Source organism: Hipposideros armiger, unplaced genomic scaffold (genome assembly GCF_001890085.2).
Source record: "Hipposideros armiger isolate ML-2016 unplaced genomic scaffold, ASM189008v1 scaffold_53, whole genome shotgun sequence".
NCBI lineage: Eukaryota > Metazoa > Chordata > Mammalia > Chiroptera > Hipposideridae > Hipposideros > Hipposideros armiger.
The window spans coordinates 1,784,224-1,805,383 of NW_017731403.1; the positions used below are offsets into that span (position 1 = coordinate 1,784,224).

Here is a 21,160-nt window from a genome sequence, read left to right on the forward strand (position 1 = left end):
CCCCCAATTCCCCAATAAAAATCTTAAAAAAAAAAAAAGAAATCAGGGATGACTCTGCGGGTTTTGGCCTGAAAAACAGGACAGATGTAATGTGCTATTTAATAAAACGGGAAAGGAACAGGATGAGCTGGTTTGGCTGGGAAGGTGAGGGTGTTTGGATAGGTGAAGCTTCAGAGGCATATGAGACATGTAGGTGAAGACGTGGCGTGAGCATTTTGATATATGAGCCTGGAGTGCAGGGGAGGCTCTGGGCTGGAGGCCAGGCCATGCAGGGGGAGAAAGCATGGAACCCCACAGCTCGGGTTCAAATCCCTACTCCACCCTGTGAACCTGGACAGGGCTTTCTTCCCTTCTAGCTTCCATACCCTCATCTGTGAAGTGGAGGTGGTTTAACTAATATTACAGGCCAGTTGGGAGGATAAAAGAAGACCATATATGTAAAGCATAACACAGCACAGGGTAGGCCTATCGATGTAAGCTGTCCTCTTCCCAACCCCTTTCTGGGTTGGAGTTGCCAGACTGTGGTGATATAGGCATGTATTTGCATGCCTGTAGCGAGGCCATCATCGATTCAGGTCAGGGGAGGCCTGGAACATCCGCATGAGGAGTTGGAACGCGACCCTGTAAGCAGTGGGAAACATTTCCATGGGAAGTTTTTGAGTAAAAAGTTATGTTTGGAGTGGTCACAATGGGTTGGATGAGGGAATGGGGAGGAAAACGAGGAGCAGGGAGATAGGCTAGGGTGTGTTGCAAAGCCCTGGAGTATGGTGTCAGGAGGGCCAGAGCGGTGTCCCTGGAGAGGGAGTTGGGTGCCAAGCATGCATGACCAAGGCCCACCCTCAGCCTCTGGAGTCACCAGCACCCTGACAAGGACTTTATGTGAGCTGGAGCACAGTGGATTGATTCCTGAGGCTCCCTGAGACCTGTCTCCCAGTTACCTTGCTCGAGAACACAAAGGACAGCCTGTCACTATCACAGGGACCATCTCTGCTGCAGCAGCCTCCCAGCCTGGCCCCTGGCACCCACTTGGAGCAAAGTTTCACAGTCACTCATTCTGTTCACTAGAGCTGCTGAAGCCTAAGACCCAGCTGTTGGCAGGGAATCTTGTTTCCTCCAGAGCTCCCCAAATCTTAATTCTCTTTGCCTGAAAGTGAATACATCTATTAGTGTTGACTGTCTCTCTTTCCCATTATATAAAAGCTTTGGGCAAGTGATTAGCTCTCCCATGAGTGAAAGACACACAGTTGAGAACTCAATCTTGTTCTCTGAGTTGGATCATAAACGAGGCTGAGGCGAATAATGAAAGGGAACCCTCTTTGGGCCATTTTCCATATGCATGCATGCAAACACACTCTTACACAAATGGGGAGCAAGGGAGCTTGGGGAAAGAGTAAGAGGTTGGGGTGCTGCTTCTGGAGGACTGAAAAGAGAGGAATCTGTCTGACTTAACCCACACTGGCAGGTTTTTTTTATTCCCAGAAGTTAGAATTTTGTCATCCCTTGAGATAGATCTGGCCTACAGATGTGTTTTGTTTGGCCGACACAAAGGTCTTAAAAATTTTGAACTTGTTGCCAACTTTTAAAATCAAGAGATTTCACATTAAAAATTGGATTTCAGCTTCCAAATTGCTTGCTTCAGTAACACTGGTCTGGTCTTTTTTTTTATTAATTGAGGTATAATCGACATGTAACATTAGTTTCAGGTGTGCAACATAATGATTCAATATTTGTATATATTAAAAAATGATCAGCACAATAAGTCTAGTTAATATCCATCATCGTACATAGTTACACAAATTTTTGTGTGTGATGAGAACTTTTAAGATTTACTCTTAGCAGCTTTCAAATATGCAACACAGTATTATTAACTAGTCACCATGCTGAGCATTACATCCCCATGACTTATTTATTTTATAAGTGGAAGTTTGTATCTTTTGACCTCTTCACCCCTTTTGTACCCCATGTCCAGCCCCCTACCTCTGGTAACCACCAATCTGTTCTGTTTCTATTAGCTTGGGTTTTTTTGTTTGTTTGTTTGGTTGGTTGGTTGTTTTCTTTTTTTAAGATTTCACATACCTGATCATATGGCATTTCTTTTTCTATCTGAGTTCACTTAGCATAGTGCCCTCAAAGTCCATCCATGTTGTTGCAAATGGCAAGATTTCATTATTTTCTATGGGTGAATAATACTCCACTGCGTGTGTGTGTGTGTGATTTCCTTTATCCATTCATCCATTGATGGGTACTTAGCTATTGTAAATAATGCTACAATGAACATAGGAGTACAGATATATTTTGCATTTGTGTTTTCAATTTTTTTGGATAAATACCCAAAAGTGGAATTTCTGGATCATCTGGTAGGATCATATGGTAGTTCTATTTTTAATTTTTTGAGGAACCACCATACTATTTTCCATAGTGACTGCACCATTTTACATTCCTACCAATAGTACACAAGGATTCCCTTTTCTCCACACTCTCACCAACGCTTATTTGTGATATTGGGGTTTTGATTTGCATTTCTCTGATGACTAGTGATGTTGAGCATATTTGTATGTACCTGTTGGTCATCTTTATGTCTTCTTCAGAAAATTGTCTATTCAGAGTCTATGTTCATTTTTTAATCAGGTTGTTTATTCTTTTACTATTGACTTGTATAAGTTCTTTATATATTTTGGGTATGATTTGCTAATATTTTCTCCCACTCCATGGGTTGCCTCTTGATTTTGTTGATGGTTTTCTTCGCTGTGCAGAAAACTTTTACTTTGATCCAGCACCACTTGTTCACTTTTGCTTTTCTTTCCTTTGTCTTCGTATCAGATCCAAAAATATCATTGTTAAAGCACTTGCCACCTGTGTTTTCTTCTAGGAGTTTTATGTTTTCAGGTCTTAACATTCATGTGCATTAATTCATTTTGTGTTAAGTTTTGAGTGTGGTGTAAGATAGTGGTCCAGTTTTCATTCTTTTACATGTGCTGTCCAGTTCTCCCAATACGATTATTGAAGAGATTCCCTTTCCCTATTGTATTTTGTTGGTTTCTTTGCTGTAAATTAATTTGCCATATGTCTGTGGGTTTATTTCTAAGCTGCCTATTCTGTTCCATTGATCTATGTGTCTGTTTTTATGCCAATACCATACTGTTTTGATTACTATAGCTTTGTAATATATGTTGAAACCAGGGAGTGTAATGCTTCTCCAGCTTTGTTCTTCTTTATCAGGATTGCTATTCAGGGTCTTTTGTGGTTCCATACAAATGTTAGGATTGTTTGTTCTATTTCTATGAAAAATGCCATTGGAATTTTTATAGGGACTGCATTGAATCTGTAAATTGCTTTGGGAGTACAGACATTTTATCAATGTTAATTCTTCTAATCTATGAACATGCAATATCTTTGCATTTATTTGTGTCTTCAATTTCTTTCATCAATGTCTTGAAAGTTTTCAATGTATAGGTCTTTTACCTTCCTGGTTAAATTTATTCCTAGGTATCTTATTCTTTTGGATGTAATTTTAAATGGGATTGTTTTCTTAATTTCTCTTTCTGATAGATAATTTTTAGTGTACAGAAATGATTAGTGTACATAAATGCAAGGTATTTTTGTATATTGATTTTTGTATCCTAGAACTTCACTGAATTTGTTTATTAGTTCTAACAGTTTTTTGGTAGAGTCTTTAAGGTTTTCTCTATATAATATGTCATCTGCAAATAGTAACAGTTTTATTTCTTCCTTTCCAATTTAGATGTCTTTTATTTCTTGCCCAATTGCTGTTAGGCTGGTTTTTCTTGAGACAATGACCAGCAAAGTCTGTAGGCTGCTGTACCCTTAAAACACTGCTCACTATGGTCCCTACCCAGCCTGACTCCCTCATTTCCTCACCTGACTAGCAGATGAGTTTGCAAGACTGGTTTAAAATAGGATCAGACTGGGTAATTAATGAACTCGACGTGAGGAGCAGAGCAGACTCACTGTTTACCTAATTCAGAAATGAACTGAGAAAGAAAGAATGTGAGGGAAGTTAGATCAAAGGGAGGTTGTGTAGTTACCCAGACTGTTATGAGGGTTTTGAGGCTTGCTTTCTTGTGGACAACTTTTATTCTTCTATCATAAGTGGATAGTTCACCATCAGAAGGGAGCCACCCCTGCAAACCAGCTTATGTTACCCTGTTGGCTGAACTTAGCAGAGCATACTCCATCAGAGCTTCTGTGAATTATGCCTGGGGTCCATCCTGCTTCAAGTCGACTTCCACCAGTAGTGAAGTCATGGACTCAGGAATTTTTGCAAGAAAGGGGTTCATTTTCTCTTCTTGCTCCCCACCCTTGCAAAAACAAAAATTCCATGGTATACCTATTGTTAACATTCTTATATTAAGACTGCCTTGCCTCTACTAAGTTTAATATAGGAGCTTAGGATATAGGAGCTTCATTATTAACAAAAACAAAAACAAAAAACAACAACAAAACAATTTTCAGAGTTGCTTTGTTGAACAACATGTCAAAAGTGCATGGTTTGAAAAAATGGTTTTCCATGTTCCTTATGTTCATCTTTCAAGTTCATGGCCATCGCCCATCACCACCTGAGAGTACTTAGTGCTCAGGATAACTAAAAGGGAGAATAAATCCTGCTTGCTTTGAACACAACCCAGGGTTCACCGTATGTTCCTGTACTGGCTAATGCTAATCAGCTCTTCCCGTCTTCCTCCCCTCTTTTGTGCTTGTAAATCAAGAGGCCCCAGCATTAGTCAACACAAAAGAGATAATTAGTAAGTACAAGCTGCTACCTTCATAGATCACTCTGTGCCTCAGATTTAAGTTAAGCCAAGAAACTGGAGCAAGCACCATTATACAAGTATGAGTTGCTTTAGCAGAACATTTTTTTAACCAAGGCTTATGAGTCTGAATGTTTAAATCTATATTCTGTACCCCCTCCAACCACTGTAAGAATAGCTGTGATATGAGGCCATAGGGAAACCTTACTTACCCATTTTATGAGGTTTTCCTTACTTGGGCTCAGATGTGTCTTTGGAACTCCAAAGATTTGAAATAGCAATGGTTTCTTAATGGTACAGTCTTGGGATTCAGATATTTTTAAATACTTGAACCCTCCTCACAAATGTGGCAGCAGAACAGGATGCCACCTTTTCCACTGGGATATGCTGTGTCCCCTCAGAAAGCCATGGTTTGTGGCTTTGCCAGCCAGTTGTCTAATTGGAAAATTCATTTCCTGCTCTGGCAGGGCACATGGTCAAGGGCAAGGGCATTGCTGAGACACTTTCCAGTCCAACTAACTAGTCTAGGAACTTGCTACCCATGCATTGCTAACCAAACACTGCTGGCTTGTCTAGAAGTGTTCCACTCATGTATTTATGACTTTGGAGCCACTCGAATGCATGCTGGCTTTTATTTTTTTTCCATCACACAGTGTTTCTTCCAATTTTTGAGTTTCTTATATCAACCACTTCGCTATTTTTAAGCGGAACAATTCCAGGCCAAAGTAACTAACCTGAGGAGTAAAACCTCATCAGTTCAAACAGGGAGTCTGAACTCTGAGGGAAAGGCTAGCGTTAGAAGCTGCTAGCTACACTCTATGGCAAGAGTGTGGGGTTGTACAATCGAAGTCTTTTTCTTCTAACAGTAAAACCACATTTCATCAACTCTAAGATGCCATAAGAAACAGCATATTTTATGTACCAACAAGAAAAGAAATTTTAAAAATCTGCCACTGGTTAAATGATCTCAATACCTTTAAAGATATCCCTGAGATGTGTGGATTGGTCACATCATGTGGTTTTGAAATCCATTCAGACACATGCGGCAACCCCTCCTGCCCTCTAGCTGTGTTATTTGGCACAAAATAGGTCTACCCTTTTTAATGATCTCAGTAACAAAATCTAACACCACTTTTCATCTCTGGGGGGGGGGGGCAGGGGAAGCACCTTTCTCTCTAAGCAAATAAAGCATGTGCTTGGCTTTTTGCAAGAAAATGTGGAACATCTGTCTTCCTTCTAACGATGAATATTTGCTTCATCAATATCAAATTTACATGCCACTGCTCTGCTTTTGAGACTTTCTATATATACAATAACTTTTCATTTTCTGTTGTTTAAACTTTATTTAAACAGTCATGGTCATTGGTTACCTGTTGCTTTCACGCTACAATGGCATAGTTGACTCTTTGAAGGAGGGCACAGCTCACAGTGGCCCATGCAGGGATTAAACTGTCAATCTTGGTGTTATCAGCACCATGCTCTGACCAACTGAGCGAACCGGTCACCCCAAGTAACTTTTCATTTTAATACTGAATCATAATGTAATCTTTTCTAAGACATTTAATGACAGTTAAACTCAATGGCATGGTACCAAGAATGGATGCAACTCAATGGAAGTGACGAGTTGGACACCTGTGACCATGTTTGCCATGCTTAGGTAGTGGCATCTGCATTGTGATGGTGGCTTGGCAACAGAAGCTGTATGACCCCATTAGTCACCCATTCATCCTAACCTGAGAGATGTTAAAGTATGAATTAACTGGCATTAGAATGGATGAATTATGGAGCTGGCTGAGTGGCGTGTTGGTTAAGAGCTGGCTTGGGACACCAGTTCTGAGCAGCAGGGCCCCGGTTCAGATCCCACATGAGGGCCACTGACGCTGTGCCCTCTACAGCTAAGATGGAGAACAACAGCTCGACCTGGAGCTGGGCTGCTGTGAGTTGCCAGCGACGGTATAAGCTGCAGTGAGGCTGCAGTGGGCTGCCGTAAAGCTACCATGAATGGCTGGCAGCCAGCATGAGCGGCCGTCCAGTGGCCAGCGACTGATCTGCCTCACCTGGGAAGAGCGCAATGATAATACCAACATGGGCCAGTGAAGCAACGTCCTCCACAACTAGACAGAAGAACAAAAAAGGACAGCAACTTGTCTGTCCCCCTTCCCAAATTCCCCAATGCTGTTCCCCTCCTCCAATTCCCCAATAAAATCTTAAAAATAAAATAAAATAAAGAATGGATGAATTATGGAAGTAGCTCCAATCTATTGAGAACTTACTGTCTATCTGGCAATGTACTAAACTCTTAACAAGACTTAGTGTCAGCCAGACCTCACAGCAGCCCAAGATGTATGTGCAGATTGGGAACTTTAAGCACGTTAAGAAAATTGCCCCAGATCACACAGCTAGGTAAGTTTTAGAGCAAGGATTCTGATCCAGACAACAGGCCCTTCTAGCCACAAGCTCTATTGTTCTACGGGCCATATAAATCCTGCGTGCATATTGAACGCAGACTGCTGTTTGATTCTGTTTACTTTAAAAAACAAGAAGCATCGCCCCAGATAGACTCTAAAATGGGTTATTTAGCTTGTCACTTCTCAGCCTTTGGGCTAAGACCAAGTGTGTAAAATAGTTCAACCATATAAGGTTTCTATAACAAATTGATAAAAATAATTTATATTAAGCATATTCATTATATGCAAGCAGCCACTTCTTAAAGGGGCTCACCCATATGATTTCTGCCTTCACAACTGTGGAAGCCAGTGTGGCTATCTGTGGCTACTTCCTTACCACAGTGCAATGAGATAGTTAAATCCACCATTTGCTGACCAAAACCCTACCTAAGAGCTGAAATGACTTGCCCAGTGGCACAGTATGGACCTAGATCAACTCCAACCTTGGTCTCCTGGCCCTTGGGCCTGCTCTTTAACACAGATGGTCATTTGTTTTGTTTTTAAAGACCATGGGTATTGTTTTTTCTCCCAGTATTAGAAGGCATGACAACGAATGAAATTTTTTAGTACATAGGAGCCCCCAGCCCCTTGTCCTGGCCGCTCTGAGACTAGCCTAGAGGTAGTGAAGGGAAGTTGATAAGCCTGCCTCTTGAGAATAGTGATGCTGAGTAACCCTGTGGCTTTGTGATGATGGTGACTCTGTGCCCAGGAACAGTTAAATATGGAAGCTGGGAGGAGCTTTGAATTTATGTTCAGTGCTTTGGGAGCTTAAGCCCAAAAGAGAGGACTGAGAGTGTGACTAAGCATTGTCATGGTCAAAATAAACACCAGCAAGGAGGAATTACCAAGTCCAAAGAGTTGAAGATGTCCAGCTACAAGCCTTAATCTCATAGATGCCATGACAACTTGCATAAATTTGCATACCAGGGGCCCATGTAGAGATTGCTTTAAAAGAATGCAGCAAGCATCTTTTAAAAAATTTTCTCAAATGATCAGTTCATTTGGTTGGCAAGTGTATATGAATCTATACATATGAACAGGGAGGTGGATATCGGGGTGAGCAAATCAAGCTCCACGTGGTACAAGCATGCCTATGTGAAGAAGCCTGGATGAATTACGTGCAAAGCCAAAGCCATTTCTCACGTCCACTGGTTTTGTTACAGCTGTAAAGGTGCCTCCCACTATGGCCTGACCAAAGACAGGAAGAGGCGCTCTCAGGATGGCTGTCCAGATGGCTGTGCAAGCCTTACTGCAATGGCACTCTCCCCAGAGGTGTCTGCAGCTGCCACCATCTCCTTAATGACAGACGAGCCTGGCCTAGACAACCCTGCCTATGTGGCCACAGCAGAGGATGGTCAGCCAGCAAACAGTCCCTCGGACTTTGGCCGGAGCAACCGAACGAGGGGTGAGTCAAATGGGTGGTTGTCTGGGAATGGGCTCTTTGCCTTGGGATGGCCCTCTGTGGAATATTCAGTGTGGAAAGTTCTCGAAATGTTTGTATTTTTTTTTTTTAAGGAGAAATCACTCTGGTAGTTTTGGCAGCAACCCAATGTCCAATTCTCCAAAGTGAAATGAAACCACGAGTACCTCAGGTCATTAAAAATGTGTGTAATCTGACTTAGTGAAAGGAGTTGAAGCTAGACCTAATTCATCACCCCCACAATATCAGTACCTTCCCATCCGTGCTGCCCAAGAAAGATGCTCTTGTATTCAGTCCAAGCCCAGGAAGAAAGAAAAGCAGGTTTTAAACAAGCCCTATATATTTCATTGTAGAAAATTTAGAAAACATACATAAGCAAATTCTAACATCCTACCATCTAGAGGTAATCACTGTTCATGTTTTATTGTACATCTCTTACCAAAAGCATGCATAAAACAGGATTTCTATGAATGTGTAGCTACTGTTCCTTTCTTCTCTCTTTTCCTCAGCGCGGCCCTTTGAGCGATCTTCTATCAGAAGCAGATCTTTTAAAAAAATAAATCGAGCGTTGAGTGTTCTCCGAAGGACAAAGAGTGGAAATGTAGTTGCCAACCAAGCTGACCAGGGGAGAGAAAATTTTGAAAACACGACTGCGCCTGCAGGTAAATGAATTCTCCACAGACTGGGAAGGGGCTGGCCCTCCAGGATGACTTCAGGGGTGACGACAACTTCACCGCCACTCACTTTCTATGACAACTCTCTTCCCAAGGGTATAAAATAGTTCTGACCTTGATTAGCCTACTTTTCACGTTAGTATCTACAGGCAGAAATTATAGTTATCTGTTTACATAGACTGAGGGAAAAGGTGTTACCTTCAGGTACTAGCTGAATGCATATAAAGAATAATTATGTTTAATATGTGCAAAGCAGTTAGAACAGTGCCTACCACAACAAGTGTTGTTTTAAGGGTCAATTGTAAATACTGTATAAGTATTTATTCTTATTATGACTATGATGTGTGCTTCTGAGCGTTTTTCACGCGTTAACTCATGTAATCCTCACAACTTGATGAAGTAGCTGCTGTTATTATCCCTGATTTATAGATGAGGAAACTGAAGCATAGGGAGGTTCCTCAGCTTGGCCCAAATTACCTTGCTAGATGTTGAATCAGGTAATGTGGCTCTAGAATTTATGCAGAGTTGTTATTAGATCTTAGATCCTGTGTGTTTTCCCCAATATAAATGGAGCTGAGGAAATACTGTTCTGTTTCCTTCCTTTTATATTAGAGCTTCAGGGCAGTAATAATAGCTACAAAAAAAAAACACACAAAAAAAACATTTCCTGTGTCTCAGGTAGTGTTCTAAGTCATTTAGACATCACAACAATGCTAAGGAATTATCATGTTCATTTTACAGATGGGGAAATTGAGGCCCAGAGAGATTAGGTAACTAGCCCAAAGTCATCCAGCTAGAAAATGGCAGACCTAGGATTTTAACTCGGGTTCTCTGGCTCCAGAGCCCCCTCTCTTAACCATTGGTCAAACCACTGTCCTTAGCATGCCTTTAGAGAATTCCTGAGCAGCCTTAGATGACCGCTTCTTGCTTACTTGTTCATCCTGTACACACACACTCACACATGCACACATTGCTTGCTCTAACTATCCTGAACTTACAGTCCTGTGAATACTGTCTTTGGCTCACTTCCGTGCTGTCGTCCAGCCTGCACTCCCACTCTCCTTGAGCTGCCGTTCTAATGCCTCCTCCCAGGTTCAGCATAGGCTGGGCCTCCTCCTGGAAGCCCTCCCTGATTCCCTCAGTCCCCCATTCCTTTGTGTTCTTGAAGCACCTGTATCTCTATTATAGCAATGATCATCTTTTACTGGAACTGTACCTATGAGGGTAAGCGTTCTTTTTCTGAGCCTTTGTATTCTCAAGGCCAGACACAATCTCTGGTGCATAATAGTGTTCACTGAATGTTTGTGCAATGAATAAGTAAAAGGATCAGAACTTCCTTTCTGCCAGTCTTCTCTTATTAAAGTCTCCTTAATCATACTCTGTATAAAGTTTTCTCCTGCCTGAGTGATTTATTTGCATGTTTATTGCAGAAACAATTTTAATAAGAGATTACTATGAGTAAGGCACTAACCTAGGCTCTGTAATTTTATACAAAGACTACAAAAGCCAGTCCTGGTTTCGTTCAAGACTAAAAGAAAATAAAATGCCAAAGAATGAGGTAGAAATAAATGATAGTGGCAGCCATAGGGAGAGCAGCATTACTGCCAAGTAGGGCCATGTAATCCATGTTTAAGAAATGGTTTATGATCTGAATGGGCATTGAGATCTTGACTGTGTTGGAAAGTAGTGGGAGATAAGGTTAAGGTCAGATTAGAGAGGGTCCTGGATGCCACTTAGGAGTCTGGACTTGATTTGGATCAGTGAATTTACTTGAAAGCTTTTGTGTAGAGTTATTGCAGGATTGGAGCTGTGTTTCAGGAAGATGAAGATGGCAGCCATGTTATGTGTGCAGGGGGCTTAGAGTGGGAGAGAATGGATTTGCTTCGATGCTCCAGGAAGCTATTACTCTGGAATAGGTGTTACTCTGGGTGAGGCGTTTAAATTCAGGGAGGCTGGTAGTGATGTCTGGTGAACTCATGGTATGGTTTATCCGTCTTTCCTTACATCAGTAAAGAGACTGGCTCTACTATTTATCAGCTAATATTTATCAGCTGCATGATGTTGGCCAGGTTACTTAACTTCTCCAAGCTTCAGTGTTTCATCATCTAAAAAAAACAGGGATAATAATAATTTACTTCATAGGATTGTTAGGACTAAACAAAAAACTATGCATGCAAATTGTTTAGCTCAATGCCCAGCATATAATAAACTCTTCGTAAATAACATTATATCCCTTACTCCTTGAGTGAAGACAGAATATTGAACCATTTCATTTCTTTCCAGAACAACAGAAGTTTGGCAGTTTAAAAATTACTTTAACTCTTCAAGGTCACTAGGGTCTCACTGGTGTGGCTCTCATTAACATCATTTACAAGTGTGACTGGGTGTGTCTTTTGACGAGCAAATCAAACACCTTTTCTTGAGGGGTTTAGGTTTGGGAGTCTGGTTTTTGTAAATCTGTTGGAAGGAAGGGTGGAAAGGGAGGGGGGAGGAGAGAGAAAATCAGCAACTTTGATGATTATTTCCAAATCCTTCTTTACTCAAAAAAATTTTTTTTTAATTTCCATTCCCTTGTCACCAGACCTGTTAAAACAAATGCTTGTGGTAGACCCTACTTAATGTAATCAGAGAAGTTTAAACATTAATTGAACTCAATTACCCTAGTGCTGTTAGCACCAGGAACTGACAGATTAAGACGGCTGCCCACAGCCTCACAGCAAAGCCAATCTCTTTCTTCAAATTAAACCCCAGTGAAGGTTAAGAACCCACATTTACAATGCCTCTGGCTTCCTCTGGCTGCTGAATTGCTTTGTTTATCATGTTCTATCATACTTAGAAATAACTTTAATTCTTTCTGTATGGTTCCTAGAGAGTTGAGTACTCATTAATGAACTCATAGTTCATTAGGGAAAGTGGACTAAGGTCATGGGTTTTGAAAAGAGTCACAAAGACTGCATGATGCCAAGCCAGGCCTGTCGTCTTGATCTTCCCAAAGGACATAATTAAGGGAGAATCTTAGGGCAGAGGCAGCTGTCAGCAGCCACAGGAGACAGAAGCATCTCCACACACCACATCCAAACTCAAACCTCAAGCAACTCCGGACGGGTGTTTCTTCCGCCAAGCGAGGTGTAGTTTGGCCAGTGTTTAATGGTGACCCTCTGCATACTTCTATACACAGTGAGGTACAGAACAGTGCCAGTCAGTGCTACTGGCTCGAGGTCTATAGGACAAGTCCCCTGGGTGAGAACCCCTGGCTCCAGGGAAACCTGAGGGAGGTGACAGGGTGGCAGGTCATTAGAAGCCCCAGTTCTGACCTGGTTCTGATGGCCACCTACCTTTGCAACCTCCCACCAGTCATAGCACTTCCCCTCTCCGAGCTCAAGTATCCTCACTTGTAAAATCAAGCAGCACAACCACTGGAGCAGGTCGTCTATGTCGGGGCACATGAGGTGGTGGTGGGGAGGGCATGAGGCATTTCATGGGAAAGAAGAGTCCTCAATGAAAAGATCAAGGTGGAAAATGCCAGCCTAGACGATCTCCGACTAGCCTATTAGCACTACTGACTTAGTGACCCAGGCAGATCAGGGACAAGCCTCTTAAAGCTGCCAGCGAGGCCTGGGCCTCTTTTCTGGATCACGAATCAGGCCGTTTGACTTCCTCAACTGACAACAGTGTCTGGTAGAGAGGACTGGTGCATCCCTGTGCCTGAAAAGCAGGCGCTTTCAGGAAGAAATCTTCAAAATGATCGCAGAGGACAGAAGAGCGAGTTATTCTATTTTGTCCCTTGATAAGTAAGTGATAAACTTGCAGCCCATTCCGTAAAGACCAGTCTTTCATTCATTCGTTCATTCATTCATTCATTCATTCATTCCTATTTACTCAATAAACACCAGCTGAAGTGTCCTGTGGGTGGAGATCTACAGAACAGCCATAAATTATGTCCTCAAGGATCTTAGAGCCCAATGAGGGAGGTAAGAAGCAGGCTTGAATAATAATAATAGAAGGTTGAGTGCCGTGACAAATAGAGAGAAAGCTTTATGAGAAGTGGGATGTCCAGAGGGAGCAGGGAAAGATGGATCAGGGCAGAGTTTAATTGGAAGGGATCATTTCATGCAGCCTGGAAGAAAAAACTGGGTTGAGTCCTAGAATGAAAAACATTCCAGGCAGAGAAACTTATGCTGGCACAGAGGCAGGAAAATGGAAAACATGTATGAGGAACAATGCATAGTTTAGTTTGGCTGAAACCAAAATTTGGCAAGAAAAAGAGTGGTTGGGAATGTGCGTTGGGTGGGCGTCTTAAATAAACACTGTCTTGGTCCATTTTAGTCTTTCCAAGGTTGTATCACCTGATTCCAGATGGTGAAATTACCAGCATTAGGATCAATCGAGTGGATCCCAATGAAAGCCTCTCCATTAGGCTTGTGGGAGGCAGCGAAACCCCACTGGTCCATATCATTATCCAATACATTTATCGTGATGGAGTGATTGCCAGAGACGGCCGGCTCCTGCCAGGAGACATCATATTAAAGGTAGAGACTATGACTGTGGGGTCATGAAAAGGGGATTAATAAAAATCACTTCAGAGCAAATAATTGGATGGATGGATGCAATGCTAAAATAAATGTGGAGTAGTCACTTTCCATAGTTGCTATGTTGTTATGCTCGTCATCTGAGATTTGTAACTTAATTGAGATAGGTCTTTGTCCCTCTCTGTTTTTCTCATTCTTTCACTCTCCTTTCTCTCTGTATATAAATATTTCTTTCTGTCTCTACCATTTTGTCTCTGTCTTCCCCGTCTCCCTCTTTCTCCTCCCTTCTGGCTGCTTCTATCCTCCCCCCCTTCCATTTCTCTACCTCCTCTTTTTTCTCCTCTCCCTTCATTCTCCTCCTCCTCCTCTCTCTCTTTTCTAACCCTTCCTCCTACTTTAGCAATAACATAAAACAATGTAAAACTGGAGCATATCTTAAATTGTTTTTAGAGTAGATTATTGAACATTTTGTATTTTATTTAATCATTCTCCTTCACACGCCACTTTAAGGTAAATTTCCTGTAGTTTAATGGCCCTCTGTGAAAAAAAAAGTAATCCCTAAGCTATCCCCGCCAACCCACAGACATTCCAGGGGAGACAGGTGCTGGAACAGAAAGCCTTGGGCAATACTCTCCTCTGAGGGGAATACATAAGGGAGGGATTTTCAGAAGAGAAAGGATAAAGAAAAAGTTGTTTATCAGGTAGAAGTCAAGCATATGCCAAAAGGGACCAGAAATCATGCCCTGGTCATGTATTTCCTGTCTGATACTCAGATGACAGTTTCATCCTATTATTTCTAGTTTGCTGAGGAGCCAGCTCCTGACACATCATGAGCTATTCCTTTGGCAACACTTTCTTATTCTTTGGAATCAGAGGAGAAAGAATTTAAAGCAGTTATCATAGAAACACTGAATTTCCCATTGGCCTCTGAGGGTGGAGTACAAGCAGGACACAACAACCTCAAGGGACAGACAGTCAGCAGAGCAACTGGTGACATGCTGCATGGTGTCCTCCTAGTTCTAATGGAAACTATGCTGCCTGGAAGGGTTACATAATAAAACATTTTGATTCTTATGGCCTTCAGCTGGCTCTTGCAAACGAAAGGGCTGCCAGGACTGTTTAGCAGGCGACCCTGACCTTCTCTTGGCCTGGAGGTGATGGGGGAAATCAGACACAGGATAAGGTGACAGAGCAGAGCTAGGTCTTTAAGCTCACCAGTGCATGGACAAAGGCAGAGCCTTGTCTGTGCCGGAAAGGCCTCTGTCTATCCCTGTAGAGGCGGCAGAGAACCAACCGGCAATTGTACGCTGCAGAAAGGCCTTTTAAAACCTCCCTGCAAAGCTCTTCTAACAGTTGGCTGCAAGTACATGAGCTCTTACCAAACCATAGAAATTCAAGAAGGTCGGTTCTATTCCGTGGGGCCTCCCTCCTTAAGCACAGAGTGCAGCGCTGCTGTGAGCTTGTTTTCTTCCAGAGCAGCGACTACCACTAGGGGCTGTAGCCTTCAGGCTGGGCCTGCTTAGCCAGCCAGGGTAATTAGAAGCAGAAAACCCATGCAGCATCAGTCCCGCAGATATTTAATGAGGCACAAATGAGAGAGCTGAGCTTCAGGACATTTAAGTAGCATCATAAAATGATCCAGTCTTTCAATAAAAGAGCCTGGAAACTTCTATTCACATCAATTTGTTTGAAATTGCAGAGATTTTTTTTTCTTTTGTTGAGAACATGGGTGAAAGACTTTGCAGGCAATCACCATGAAACCTGATTCATTCCCCCCCCCCTCTCTCACACACACACACACACACACACACACACACACACACACACAAACACAAACACAGTAGTGAGGCCTGGAAGTTCTAATGTGGGTGACCCAGGGAGAAAAATTCATTTGGGGAGTTTTGGAAGGAAAATGTCAACTCAGTTTTAATTGAACAGTGCTTTAATGTAATCATTTGGGCTCAATGGAAAATGTTCTTTCTCTTTTTGCCTTTTTCTACTTTTTCTTCTTTTTTCTCACCCCTATCCCCAACTGAAAAAATAAATTTGGCAAGAGAAACGAACATTAGGGTTGTGTAAATAAACTGGAGGGCAGGGGTGCTGTGTAAGGTTGAAGAAAGATGGTGTCCATTTAGAGATCTGAAAAGATCGTGCAGGTGACACTCAAAGAAGGGTGTGAAATAATGTTGAAAGATGAGGATATTTGGACAAAGGATAAGGTGACAGAGCAGAGAGAACTTACGGAAGGGTCTTGGTGATTCTGTGAGTCTGGGTCTTCCAGGAAGAGTTGTGGCAGGTGGAGCTGACAGCTGGGTCTCCTCCCCCAGGTAAATGGGATGGACATCAGCAACGTACCTCACAACTACGCCCTGCGCCTCCTGCAGCAGCCCTGCCAAGTGCTGCGGCTGACTATACTGCGTGAGCAGAAATTCCGAAGCAGGACCAATGGGCAGGCACTGGACACCTATGGACCACGGGATGACAGTTTCCATGTGATTCTCAACAAAAGCAGCCCTGAGGAGCAGCTTGGAATAAAACTGGTGCGCAAGGTGGATGAACCCGGGGTATTCATTTTCAATGTGTTGGATGGTGGTGTGGCAGACCGACATGGTCAGCTGGAGGAGAACGATCGTGTGTTAGCCATCAATGGACATGACCTTCGATACGGCAGCCCGGAAAGTGCAGCTCATCTGATACAGGTAGGTCGCAGGTCATTCCAAGACCCTGGTCAGAAACTCTCAGCATGAGCAGGAATGCCATCACCCTGACCACCCACCTGTTTACTACCACATGCAACATACACTGCCTCCCACTCGAGGAGTCAAGGTCAAAGGGCAGGTAAGAACTCTACTCAAGCAAATGCTGTGTCTTGGGGTTGTGGACATTCCCTAGGTGTTGCCAGCCATCTAATATGAGGTGAGTAAACACATTGGGCTATGTGCTGCAAGCTCACCAGGTTACAATCACTCAAGTTCAGCAGGGTTGTGTCATCCTGTACCTAGTATGTTAGTTGCAAACCCAGGGGTTATTCAGATACATTCTGAACACATCCAAGACATCCTGTTGTGCTAACTGCCATAAGAAGCTGTACCATGTGCCCTCTAGGGGTCCTATGGACAGAGACCACTATAGGATTGGCTAAGGCTAAACTTTATTTCCATGGCTACATCCAGGTCCTCTGGAAAGCCCACAGGAACTCAAGTATGAATTTGAGATGAAGTCTCCTAATAAGAGAGGTAGATAAATTATTTATCATTCAGGCAAATAGCATTCCCAATAGCCTGAGGTTGGTTCAAACTAATTCACTTTCCAACTGGTATGATGTCATCAAGGCCCAGCATGAATCTTGTTGACTTTGGCTGAGTCACCATGAGTTTTTCTAATGTTCAGTGAGCTGCCAGCTTTATTCTTAGAGGGACAGGCTGTGTTTTGGGTTTTTGTATTCTAAACCATTCATTCACTTAATTTAGCCAATATGTATTAAGTTCCTGCTGCTTCCCTAGCCCTGAGTTAGGTGCAGAGAACAGAGAGATGTTGACTCTCAGGCTACTCTCCCAAAGAAGCCCGCCATCTAATCGGGGACATGGACTTTTCTAAATGACTGCCATATAGTGTGAGAGTTCTATAATGGGGACATTAAGCCCTGTGCTGATGCAGGCATAGAAGAGGTTTTTGCTTGGGTGGGCAGAAGATCTTGAACTTGGGCTTTGAGGGATCAGAAGTTCTCTAGGTGGACAAGGCAGGGAGGGTCAATCTAAGGGGATACAAAACAGAACATTTCCCTAAAAGCCTGTAAGGAAAATGGTTAATACCTAGAGCATGGTATACATCAAAAAAAGCTGCCATAGGTAAGGCAGGAGTGGTAGGCAAGGGCCAGATCACAGAGTGTTATGAGCCATACCAAGGAGTTCAGACTTTATCCCCAGGGCCATGGGGTGTCATTGGAAGAGTTTAAGAAAGGAAGTGATTTTCCAGAAAGATCTCTCTAGAGGCAGTGGATTGCTGGTAGGAGAGGGGCAGAATTAGAGGCAAGAAGTATTTGCAGTTATCTGGCGCATCATGTCAGCTTCTACTTAGCAACTGAAGTGACTTCAAGAACAGTGAATCAGCTTCAGTAGTTGACTGAACCTTGTACCAAGTTGGTGAAGGATGACAGTCATAAAACAGAGTCTGCCCACAAGGACTTGGTTACTTGATTATCTAATCTCCCTACAAATAAATCTCCCTACACTTGGCTTCCAGCCATGGAATTCTTCTAGGTGCTGGCAACTCTTTTCACCATTGTGTGTGTCTTATCCCTCTTCTTTGAGGAGAACCAAATAGTGGATGAAACTGACATTTTAGATGTGGCTGACCCGAGGCAGAGGGGACTTACCCTGCTCGTTCCGTCCACCAGAATTGGAAGGACACATGGTGCCTCGGCCCCTGAACTGTGTTACTCTTAGTGGCGTCCCAATTCTAAGGTGATTCTCAGCCTGATAGATCTTCCCCACAGGGCATTAGGTCATGCAGGTGGAGAACAAAAGCAGAGTTACAAGGGGGAATTTCCCTTCTGGAGTTTATACCAACTAGTCCCAAGCTCATATGCTTAGCCCCAACTTCTCCTCTGAACACCACACTTCATATCCAACTACCTGCTTGGTTTCTCCATGTAGATGTCTTAGAGGCACCTGAAATTTAATGTCTAAAACTGAACCCTTGGCTTCTCTCCACTCCACCCCTTGTCAAACCTGCTCTTCCCTCAGTATTTCCCAGTCTCTAAAACTTGCACCACCATTTACCCTGTTATTTGAGCCGAAAAGAATCTTTACTCTGTTCAACATCTCCCTCCCACAATCCATCTCTCACCACCTCCATGGCTTCCATCAGTCGGGCCACTATCGACTTTGGTCTGGGCCACTGTAAGAACCTCTTAACTGGTCTCCTTGCTTCTACACTTGCTCCTTCACCTCTACTCTTCACACAGCAGTTAGAATGACCACTTTAAAAAGTCAACCCCGTCATGTCCCTCTCTTGTGCTCAGCCCTCTGATGCTTAATCTGGCCTTTAGCTATCTCTCCAACTTGACTTCCTAAGCAAAGGGGAGAATTTCTACCTTCCCCCTTGTGCTTGCCCAGGCTCAGTTACATTGCCTTCTTGCTACTCCTCAAACATTTCAAGAACTTTTTCACCTAAAGGCTGATATTCTTGCTGTCCCTCTGACTGGAAGAAATCTTCCAACTATCTACATAACTCCCACACTTCATTCAGATTTCTTCTCAAATGTCACCTCAGAGAGGTCTTCACTGCCAATGCCACTTAAAACAGTGTCTCCCACCTCCAATTCTACATCCTCTAATCTGCTTTATTTTGTTTTTCTACTAATTATTACCTTCCAATTTAATTTAATATGTAGTACAGTAGAGTACTGTATCTCAAGTACTTTAAGAAATGCCTTGCCATTGTAGACACTCAATACATATTTGTTGAATAAATAAATTGAGTCAAATTATAAAATGTCAATATATATAAAATATAAGTTACACATTTCTACACATTTCATCTCATAGGGTTTTTTTTGTCAAACCATTTACCAAAGAACAAACACCAAATCTACTCTTACATGCTATTTGTCCCCAAGATAGAATCTCTAATTTTTGTCCCCTCAAATTTACTCAGCTATTATTCGCTGAGCACCTATGTGCCAAGAGGTGTGTGGTACAATGGAGAACAAGACTGACACAGTTCCTGGCCTTGTAGAGCTTGGAATATATTCCCATGTCTGATCTCAAATCAGTCAAGCCAGCATTAAGCAGGTGGTTCCCACCTAGAGTGCCAAGGGGTGAGAACAGAAAATAGACAAAGTTTATGAAAACATTAACCCTTGAAAAAGGAAGAGTTTTTGTTGTTTTTCTTCATAAAGAAACTGCACTCTCAGCATGAGTGTGTGTGTGTGTGTGTGTGTGTGTGTGTGTGTGTGTGTGTGTGTTACACTTGTTAACTCCCTCTGCAGGACAATCAGTGCTACTTGCATTCTAGAGTTCATCTGTCAACTACACTTTGCAATAGGGAAAATGAAAACTCCCTTACTCATGTCATTTGGAAAAATTTGGCATTCTAAATATGATTGCATATGGCATTCTACTTTTGTAGATTAGTACCAGAAAGAAAACTTTTTTCCCTGAGAAAGTTAATTTATGAAATCTTGCCTAACAGTGGGACTTCCTAAAATATTCTTCTGCTTACTAAACAAAGCCAATGTGCTTTATAAGCAGGAGATGAGAGAAAAAAAAAATGGGCAAAGCTAGTTGGAAAAGAAATGGAAAAACTAGAATGCTTGGAAAACCCAGTTAAGCAATCTCAAGAGTAGATTTTGTGATACTTGTAACACACACCAGGCTGGGGATATTAAACTAAATACCCTTCGAAGGTTGAAACACAAATTTCCAACCAATCCTTGGCTGCATTGCCCTTGTACCTACTCTATGAATCATATTTGCCTTACAAAGAAATTCCCAGACAACGTGTCCTTTTGGTCATGTTTTCTCCCACAATACCACACATTCTGCCTCTTTCCACATTATTTCAGGGAAAGGTTATTACAGAAAAGCCACGACTGTTTTGAATTTGACCAGCTTTACATATGTGGAGTCTTAACCTCAGCTTACTCAGCAGCAGCCCTGGGTGCCAGACCCCAGAACTAAAGAGATGGAGAGTCAGGCTCCTTAAGAGGCGAAATCTTTAAATACGACGCAGTTGACTTATTTAGAACTTAATACAAATTTTACATCATTTCCCCATGTCAATTTAAGGTTTTTTTGAGCACCATGACTAGAATAACTGTATGAATGGGAGAGCTTTATGGAACTGTCTGGTGTCAAAGCTAAAATGAGAAAACAAAGAAATATGGACCAAAGATTTGAGACCCCAGGGTAAAAAAGACATCTCAACATCCAAAATCTTAGAGATTCAGCCTGTATCTATCCAGTATTCAATATGAGAATGATTTATTCTGAGAGTTATGCCTATTTTGAGATGCTCTCATCTATCAGCAATTCTGGATCAGTGAGTTTATATTTATTTACGAGTTCAAATATATACAATTAATAAAGAAAAAAGTAATTATGTATTTCAAATTTGAGCATCCTCCTAATCAACTCCCAGGCTTGATAAAGAAGCTAAAAAAAATCCAAAAGCATTTGTAGAGGTGGTGACAAGACAGGTTTTCATTAATACTGACATATGTACGATTTTTTTTCCCCTTCACATGAATTAATATTGAAATGAGAAGTTTTTTCATCAAAGAACAACTGACAACCAGGCTCTTCAAACTTTTTAAAAG

The 21,160-nt window shown here is 42.2% G+C and overlaps 1 protein-coding gene across 4 annotated transcripts in view; it reads left to right on the forward strand.

Annotated features, from left to right (window-relative positions):
- Positions 1-21,160, forward strand: part of LNX1 (ligand of numb-protein X 1) — a 168,200-nt gene that overhangs the window by 128,064 nt on the left and 18,976 nt on the right. For 3 of the 4 annotated variants that reach the window (XM_019640804.1, XM_019640805.1, XM_019640807.1), the window contains 4 exons: positions 8,380-8,621; positions 9,146-9,298; positions 13,637-13,839; positions 16,167-16,538. In XM_019640804.1, the coding sequence (XP_019496349.1) occupies positions 8,380-8,621; positions 9,146-9,298; positions 13,637-13,839; positions 16,167-16,538 (970 nt within the window). The remainder of the gene's footprint in view (positions 1-8,379; positions 8,622-9,145; positions 9,299-13,636; positions 13,840-16,166; positions 16,539-21,160) is intronic. The other variant, XM_019640806.1, reaches the window with a different exon arrangement.